General features: G+C 56.3%; 3 protein-coding genes across 3 annotated transcripts; all 3 read right to left on the bottom strand.

The window, feature by feature from the left end:
* Positions 1-45: 45 nt before the first annotated feature.
* Positions 46-1,089, bottom strand: K437DRAFT_216553 (enolase N-terminal domain-like protein; the record flags this gene model as incomplete). Its single annotated transcript, XM_013384811.1, has 4 exons — positions 46-562; positions 634-755; positions 823-895; positions 977-1,089. Coding segments are annotated over 4 exons (825 nt in total), but the record flags the coding sequence as incomplete, so codon positions are not given.
* Positions 1,090-1,906: 817 nt separating this feature from the next.
* On the bottom strand, positions 1,907-5,116 carry K437DRAFT_43760 (carbohydrate-binding module family 48 protein). Its single transcript, XM_013384810.1, has 4 exons — positions 4,995-5,116; positions 2,540-4,934; positions 2,098-2,459; positions 1,907-2,027 (listed from the first exon to the last, which is right to left on the bottom strand). The coding sequence occupies exons 2-4, from the start codon at positions 4,920-4,922 to the stop codon at positions 1,989-1,991; spliced, it is 2,784 nt and encodes a 927-aa protein (XP_013240264.1). The 5' UTR covers positions 4,923-4,934; positions 4,995-5,116; the 3' UTR covers positions 1,907-1,988.
* Positions 5,117-6,533: 1,417 nt separating this feature from the next.
* K437DRAFT_43729 (uncharacterized protein) lies at positions 6,534-7,654 on the bottom strand. Its single transcript, XM_013384809.1, has 2 exons — positions 7,138-7,654; positions 6,534-7,056 (listed from the first exon to the last, which is right to left on the bottom strand). Exons 1-2 carry the CDS (start codon positions 7,547-7,549, stop codon positions 6,758-6,760), a joined length of 711 nt encoding a protein of 236 aa, XP_013240263.1. The 5' UTR covers positions 7,550-7,654; the 3' UTR covers positions 6,534-6,757.
* Between the last annotated feature and the right edge of the window lie 730 nt (positions 7,655-8,384).

Here is an 8,384-nt window from a genome sequence, read left to right as displayed (position 1 = left end):
GTTACATGTTAATAGAGGAGTTCAACGATAACTAGAAAGTGCTTGCGCACGAACCATGACCACGCATCCCGTAGGTCCAGCATTCTTGCCGACCAGGGTCTCGGGACTCGGCATCTTTCTGCCCTTGGGCATTTCATTGGGGTCATCAATGATCTTCCTCATGATGCCAAGCCTGCGGTTGTCATCCTCGACGCCGACGCCGACCTTGAGTTTGAAGTGATTGAAGCCTTGCGCGAGCGCCGAGCGCACGAGCCGTGCGACCTTTTCGTCGCTGTACCCGCTCCAACCGGCACTGGTTGTGTACGCGGGGTAGCCGTCGCGGAGCATCTCCTGTATCCGCTGCTGCTTGTCCGGCTCGTTAGCGCGCAGAATGGCGAGCGCCTGGCCCGGCGTCAGCGCATCTGTGATGTAGCGGAAGGGGATGACGGCGACGAACTCTTCTGGCGTGAAGGAAGAAAGCAGTTGCCATAACGGCTGGCGACGTGATCGAGCGAACAGATCCCAGATCCCGTTGACCACTGCTGCTGTCGCCAGATGGATGACGCCCGTCTCAGGGCCGAGCCTGGGTTCGAGAAAAGTCACTTGGTTGGTGAAGCACGTCGAAAAGTTGGTGGGAAAATCGAATCAGCTCACCAGCGTAGTTGAGGATCAGAAACGAGGTACGACCAAGTCTTTCCCATGTCCGAGAACATTGTCTCAAGATCTTGACCGATGAGTAAGGTGGAGACGATAGTTGTAATGGCGTCACGACAGAGCTGCCGCCGGAATGGTGATCAATAACTGTGGCGCGATGATCACTGGGGGCGAGAACCTTGTACCCACCTCATTGCCACGGCCAATCGTGAATGTCATGCCGTAGCCAGTAAGAGGTTCCTCAGTCTCTTTTCGAGCGACGCTGCTGGTAGCTGTCGTCTTAGCAGTCCCATTCGACTGTTCCAGTGGTTGGGTATGGTTGCTCGCCTGGGGTCCGGTGTACAGCTTGAGGTAGGCGGCGCTGTAATCGCACGACTTGTTCATGGCGTCCGTGCCGTCACCGGTGAGGGATGTGGGAAAGCGCACATCGTGGACGCTGAAGCCGGTGATGACCAGGCTTTCAGCAGGGCGAGTCGCAAAGACTTTCGACATGGATGCCGACGAGGTGGAAGGACGGGGTACTGTCATAATGCGAGGCACCAAGAAAAGTGCTTTGCTTGGCAAGTATCACAGGAAGCGTCGCCGCAGCGAAGGCGAAGGAATCTCGATGCAAGCGGAAAGACGGCTGCCTATATATGAATTATATGCACTTCCTGCCCTGTCGAGTGGTGCACATGCGATGCCTTTTTCCATGGCGATGATCATGTCTGCCTTGCTTTCCTTTCTTCGAACATGCAAGTCCTCATTCGCCTGTGTGGGGCTTGACAGTCCTGCGCAAAATGACGGCCACTTCCCCTTCCCCCCACGACGATTTCCCCGCCCCCACGTCGACCACGGGGGAATCAAGCTGCTTCTTTCATTCAGTTCCCCTTCAGCTCATTCTTCTTCTATGTGTGGGTGAATAGCCCTACTCGAGCCCCAGCTCGTCATGACCTACCACCTGATCATCAAGAGGTCTGTGTTTCACTCTTTTCCATATGATACATATGGAGGCTTTCCCGCACGTTGCATCTGATGGCCGACTTGTTGGCTTGAACAGGTGCTATGGCAATGCGCTCGATCCGCCTTCCGGCCAGCTTTCCCGCGGAACTGTGAAAGGGGTACAGGGAGACGCCGCAATGTCAGCCTTCCTCGCGGTGCCGTCACAGGAAGTGTCCAACGCCGAGCATATAGCTTTATCGTAAAGAGCATGCATGGCAGGTAGGCGGAATGAGGTGTATATTGAAGCTATCGTTACAAGTACATGGTATCGCATTGACGCGTGTGTATGAATGCATGCAATTGCTTAAAGCAGAAGCCAGGTTGAATCGAGTGCGATTGCAGCGCCATCGTGCAAAGTCGAGCAGCGCATAGAATCAAGCCTTCACGGGGCGATAAAAGACGGTGGTAACGTACTGAAAAGCGCAAGGAAAGTTCACAAGTCAGAAAGACCGTCTGCCTGATGCATTCGTATGCTGTCCTTACCTTGCGCTTGTATCGCGTCGTCGTGCCAACAGCGAGGACGCCGCTCTTGATTGCGCTTGCCGTGAGATGGTTAAGCACAACATGGTTCGGCGCAGGAAGCACCGAATTATCATCCACCGTGCCGCCCGCTTGCAGTGCATTCGTCGCAGGGGAAGAGTTCAAGATGACCTTCTCCAGTTGCCGCGGCAAAGTTGGGGGAATGGGCAGGCGCGGAAGGCCGTCTGCATCCCCCGCGTTCTTTGCTGATGCCTCTTCCGGTCGGCCATCTTCGGAGCCGCGCTGTTGCGCTGCTTCTTCCGCCTCTTGAGCTGCAACGAGGGATTCTGGGATCTCTCTCGTCCACGCTTCTTGCTTGTGTGAAACTTAAAAGCGTAACGCGCACACCCAGGAAACGCGATTCAGCGACATATCAATGACCCAAGGGAAGAACACCCTCACTCACCATCAAAATCAGCAAACACATCATCCAGATCGCCACGACGGAGGATCTCGGCACGCCTGGCCTCTTCCTGCAGATCGATCGTGCTTCGATGGCTGTCCAGAGCAGTCTTCCCCCTGTGTGTGCTGACTGCCATGCGACCGGTAGCAGAGCTGATACCCGCACCGGCGCCCGCGGCGTCGCCTCGGTCCGTCGCCGACATTGCATCCCCAAGCATCTCCTCACCTGGGGCACTGAGAGGGCCAGGATGCGCAGGCCCGACATTCGGAATCTCCACATAGTTGACCAGGTTCCCATCCCCATCAGAAGCAGTGGGTAGATCCTTGCTCACGCGCCAACGATCATCAACGATGAACTTAAGGCGATGCGTGCCGGGCGGCAGATGCAGGATGCACGTGTGATCACGCTTCGAGCGCCGTAGTGGGATCTTGCTGCGCCACTCGTTTGCAAATGTTCCGGTCACGAACACCTCCTTGCCACCTGCACGCCATGTGATGACGATCGGCATGAGCGGTCCATGCATGGGGCCGTGATGGTGGTGGTGGTGATGCTGATGGCCCTGCGCTTGCCCGTCCTGCGCTTGCTGCTGTCGTCCATGTGGGAATCTTTCCTTAGCTGGAGTAGACGCAGGAGAGCTGCTGGGACCGCTGGCAGCCGTCGCAGGGGTCATACCAGGCGCCAAGCCCTTCAAGGTCGCAGCAGAGCCTTTACTGCTGCTTCCGCTTCTCTCGAACCTTGTCGGAGTCTGAGGATCATGGCCCGCCAAAGCATCTTGGTGTTGATAGTCACCTTCAGGCTCAGCATTGATGACGGCAGCGTGCAAATCCTGTGCCATAAAGCCGTACACTGGCGCGGGTGCAGCCACCACTGTACCTGCAGCAAGAGGAACAGTTGCTATGGCGGTCGAACCTTCAGCATGTGCAGGCGTCGAAGCGGCGCTAACCAGGTCAGCGACCACCTCCAAAACTTTAGGTCCAGGAGGTGTTTGCAGCGCGCCAGACGTTGGGATGGACGTAACTTGCGAATTGACGTCGGCGCTGAGCATATTGTGGCCTTCCTGCTTCGCGGTTGAAGTCATCGACATAACGTGTGCATTTTGCGAGTCTCCGGGCGTGAGAGAGCGTGGACCAGAGCCAATCGCGCCTGAGGCTGGTGTAGGTGTCCTTGATCCTTCCCTCTCTTTCTCTCCGTGTGCAGCACCCGATGCCTCAACTTTGGTGTCCTCTGCGTCCAACCTCTCGGCGACCGGCTGCGCTAGTGATGCGGACTGCACTTCCGCGTTGACTCTCCCCAGTTGCTGCGCACTAATAGGGCCCACTGTAGAGCTAACTAAAGGTTGGTCCAAGAAGAACGCCGGACCAGTGTCTGGAAAGAATTGCCCTGTATTGTCGTTCGCGAGCATTGTTGGTATGTTCGCCGTGTTGGTGATTGGGAACGTATTTGAATCTTGGACGGTGGGCACGCTTGGTGTGCGGTAGAAAGCCGCGTAAGAGATCATGTGGGGCAAGATGGCGACAGTTGCCGAAGTGGAAGGTTTGCCATCGACCGAGAAGCCTGCTATCGGTACAGGCCCCATCAGCGCGCCACCTCCGAGGGCACACGCTCCATTGGCGAAGTCCACTCTGAGGACAGGGCCAAGCGCAGAAGAGGTAGGCGGTGAGGAGTGCCAGTTTGCGATCTCATCCGCTGTGGGAGCTGGGACATTCTCGGATGGAATAGCAGTTGGAATCTTGAGGTACGAGGGCAAAGCGGTGCTGATCGATCTTCCTAGTGGGTCTGTTGCGCCTTTGCCAGCAGTCAGTGTAGCGCCAGGCCCGGCGTGTGCATGGCGGTGCTGCGATGGAGAGAGAAGTCCTGAGCCTACCATGGAGTCAAATGAACCTGCACGCTGTCTGCTCGTGCTCGACTCGAGCGGCATTCCTTCCAGCCTCGAGATTGTCGAGGTACCTTGACTGCCAGAATCGTCTTCGCCAAATGCGCTCAAGTCCCCAACATCAGTGGAGAAAAGTGCACCGTGTCGGGTATCCGCGTGTGTATTTTTCGCACTGGGAGATTTACCGGCAGCGGCGGCAGCCACAGCAGCAACGGCCGACGTTGCTGTGTTGGATCCACCAGCAGTTGCCCCGGACGAAGAGCTGATGATGCTCGAACGCGAGTTTGCATCCGAGCCGCTGACCACCATCCCTTGTGCATGCATGCTGTCAGTTCCAACAACTGGACTCGACAGTGGGCTGGCGTACCTGGAAGTGGGAAAGCCAGGTGCCGCGCCAGCTGAAGGGATCGGCAGGTGCATTTGCAGCGAGGATGAGTGCGTCCCGGCATTGTTGACTGTGGCCGGCGGCAGAGCATTTGCGTTGCGATGTTGCACGTAATGGCGTCGTTGCATGATGCTGATATTCTCCTCGTAAAATCAGCATCGATGTGTGCTGACAGCAACGCTCGGGAGCAAGAGACTCACCTCGACACCTGGCCTGCCGGCGACACACTCGGTGCCGACATTCCCACGCTGTGTTGGCCTATGGGATCAGGTAGCTCGATACTCTTGGTCCTCTTGTGAGCATGGCTTGTGCCCTTGGCGGCGCCTTGGCTGGGATCCTCTAGTTGCATAGATATGACACTGGGAACGGTACCGCCCAAGACCTCGTCGCGTGAAGCAGCAGTGAGCGGGTCTCTTCTGAGCGGGCTACTGACTACAGGCTCGCCCGCGACGCCTGTCATTGCTGGTTCATGGGCGATGGCGCTGTTCTTGCGGGTCCAAAAGCCTTGAAGGGATGCACTGCGCGATCGTGTACGTGGCGGGCTGCTACCCCCGCCGCTGTTCTCTGAGGCCTGGCTCGCTTTTCGCTCCTGCTGCCCACTCGCAGCGCCATGCAATGGACTACTTTGGTCTCCCGAGCGCTGCCCACGCCGGCCCACTCCTCGCAGAGATGGGGAGCGACTGACATGCCGCGAGAGCGCGAGAGGTCCCTCCTCGCCTTGAGCAATCGGCGTCGAGCTGGTGTTGCCCATGCTTGCTGAGGGCCACAAGCTGCGGCTTGGCTGCTACAGCCTTTTCTCGACGGGTCCGTCAGGTCTCTCGCTTCCGTAGCTGTCTCTGTGCTATACATGTAACATGCTGTGCACACTGTAGACCACTCTGTCGGTTTGTATTCGGCATGAATGCACGACAATGCTCCAAATCAATGCGAAGGCCTAGCTATCCTGTGGGGTGGAGTGATTCCTGGTTTTGGCGTATGGCGCTCGTCTCATCGTCCACGGATATCTCAGCATCTCGCTTGTGTGCGACACTTCATCTTCTCTGGGTCGTCTGGGTCGTCTATGAATTGATGGATTCCAGTCACGTGATGGTTAGCGCACAACAGCAGCCAGAGCGAGCATGAATGTCCAGAGTGTGGGACAGTGCGGCCGTAGTGGCTAACAAAGGCGCGGGGTCGCGGCGACAATCAAATCGCGTCAGGAAAGATTGGGAGAGTCATCATCAACGCATTGAACACGAGACTCTCCCGACCAGACTCCATTGGGTGAGAGCTGAGAGTACTCTTTCCTCCATCGCGATGACGGATGATGAACGTCCATTCTTGTCTTTGACTTGTTCGTGCTCTCTCCATCGCGTCTATCTCCAAACGGCTCACTCATATGTTCCCGTCCCGGCGACAATACCCAAGTGGGAACCCACCCCGAGCCCGCTAGCTGCCTCTCTGCCGTCGTCACCATGTCCGGCGATATCGTCAGCTACAGCACATCTCTCCGCGCTGGAAGCTACCTCCTCATAGGCCGCCGCTCCGCAATGTGGAGGGCCTCATGATGCCATTGTGCTCTGAGTATAGGCTCCTTATTGTGGCAGCAGCACTCAAGATGCTCGAAGGTTGCGAGTTGTTCGAGGTCCTTGAAGTTGGCAAAGATTTTGTGTGGTGGGATCGATGGCGAATATCAATGCAGAAACGCTGATGACGAGGATGAGGAAAGCAGCAGCATCAGGAGCTCTCTTTGCCGCCACCTGAAACAGGTTCAGTTGGGAGCCACAGCTCGTCAGAAAAAGCGCCGCTCCCCGGCAGAACCTAGACGGGGACTGATGCGACAGCCCGAAATCGTCAGAGAAATGCGTCAGGACCTGCAGACCGTCTGAGGAAGGACTATTGAATGTGCACCGTAGCTTTTGACGACTTTATCGCCAACAGTCGAAGGGCATCCGATCCAGCGCTGCTGGAGAATTCCGATTGCTCATGCATGTAACATCGCCTTACCAACTATTCGTAGTACTTTTCGCGCCCTGTAATCTTTGCGCTCTGCGCCTTCTTCCGCATCGCCAGAGTTGCCTGCGCATCTTCTTACACAGTGTACTGGGGCTTGGGTGCAAAAGTGGAAAGATGGAGCACATGCATGGAGGTTGCATGTGTGTATGGGGTAGGTACACTTCTTTTCGCGGAACTGACGAAGATTCGATGCATAACCCTGGTGTAAGCGCAAGCTAAGGGCTGGGTCTTTGACAGCTACCCATTCCTCCTTTTCCAAACAATGGGCTGGCAAGTAGATAATGTCGCGATCAGAAATTGTCATGCTCGAGATCATCTCCGAGGAGCCTTCGGCGCACCGCTGCTCACTCCTTTGTTTTGACATAGTAATCAAGCGCAACCATGGCAGTGGTGCAGCTCTCCCAGTCGACTCAGACCGCCTCGTTACAACCTTCCTTGTCCCCGTCACCACCTGCCTTTGGTTCTCTGCACCTTCGTGCGCGGACATTGTGCGGGAACGAATCCCTGTGAACCAGGGAAGTTGGCTTGGGCGCGTCACAAGCAGCCTCACGGGCTGCAAAATTCGACACAATGTGCCGCATGGCGCCTGACGCCGTGGACGGCAGCCATCCATCTTGCTCCGCAGCTGAGCCTTCGCTCGCTTTGCGAATTTCCGCGAGCAATCAGCATGCCGAAGACGCTCGTGGCTCGAGCGTATATCAGCTCTGCTTTGGCGAACGGTATTCAATAAGGAGATCCTAGACGACAGTCTGTGCATCATCCTTATGCAGTGCGGGCTGTGTCGCCAAGTACGAGGAAAATGCACTTAAGCCACGATTCTCGAAGTCCCGGCCCTGATCCATACCTGAAGTTGGAGCAAGCGAAGTGAGATGCTTCACGGAAAAAAGCAATCATTGCATCAAGGGACGCATCTCTTGCAAGTTTCTGTGAGCCGAAAGTGTCCCTAACGTCTTCCTTCATGGCCGTGGCTTATGCGGATGGAGTGTACAAGTAGCCAAGGGAGCGCGCTGCCAGCCGTGCTCGTCTCGGCTCGCCGGAGCCACAGAGTGATGCGGAAACGCGCATGGGTCATACTGTGGAAGAGTACGCTCTCCACCGAGGCTGATCCTCGTAAGGATGTGATAAGCACGTTGCTCTTTCGTGAACGGAAGGGTTGGATCGCTTTGGGGAGGGAGGGGAGCTATTTGTGTATGTGATTTTACCCCGAAGAGAACTGTTGGCAAATGAGGTGGTGAGGGCCTCTTCTAGATCCGCACAAACTGAATGGCTTGAGCACGGAATTTTGACCGCAGCACTGCTCCACCAATAAGGCGCGTGAGGTTGGAGGCTGAGACAATGTCTGCACGTATTTCATCGTGGTCCCTCAGCTCGTGGCACATTGGGGGCCGACAAGCATCGGCTGCTATCCTCGGGTGGCAGGTGAGCGCTCTCGTATCGTTTTAGAAGGGATAGTGGGCAGGGTAGACAGATGCATGTCTTTGTCGAAGGCATTAGACCGAGCAACTGAGAAGAAACTGAAAGGGGTTCTACCTGCATAGAACTGCTTTGTCATAGGCGACTCGCCTGGTTCCCCAGGCCAAATTTCTTGCGGCAGC

This window comes from Tilletiaria anomala, assembly GCF_000711695.1.
Source record: "Tilletiaria anomala UBC 951 chromosome Unknown K437scaffold_148, whole genome shotgun sequence".
Classification (NCBI taxonomy): Eukaryota; Fungi; Basidiomycota; class Exobasidiomycetes; order Georgefischeriales; family Tilletiariaceae; genus Tilletiaria; species Tilletiaria anomala.
The sequence above is the reverse complement of the archived record's forward strand: the minus strand, read 5'-3'. Positions and strand labels throughout refer to the sequence as shown.

Bases quoted from the DNA above. Each gene is read 5' to 3' on its own strand.
- K437DRAFT_43760 (XM_013384810.1), bottom strand. From the start codon at position 4,922: ATGCAACGACGCCATTACGTGCAACATCGCAACGCAAATGCTCTGCCG. The intron at 2,460-2,539 runs GTGAGTGAGGGT...TACGCTTTTAAG, and splicing joins TGTGTTTGCTGATTTTGATG to TTTCACACAAGCAAGAAGCG. The intron at 2,028-2,097 runs GTAAGGACAGCA...TGCGCTTTTCAG, and splicing joins CGACGCGATACAAGCGCAAG to TACGTTACCACCGTCTTTTA.
- K437DRAFT_43729 (XM_013384809.1), bottom strand. From the start codon at position 7,549: ATGATGCACAGACTGTCGTCTAGGATCTCCTTATTGAATACCGTTCGC. The intron at 7,057-7,137 runs GTGAGCAGCGGT...TCTACTTGCCAG, and splicing joins TACTATGTCAAAACAAAGGA to CCCATTGTTTGGAAAAGGAG.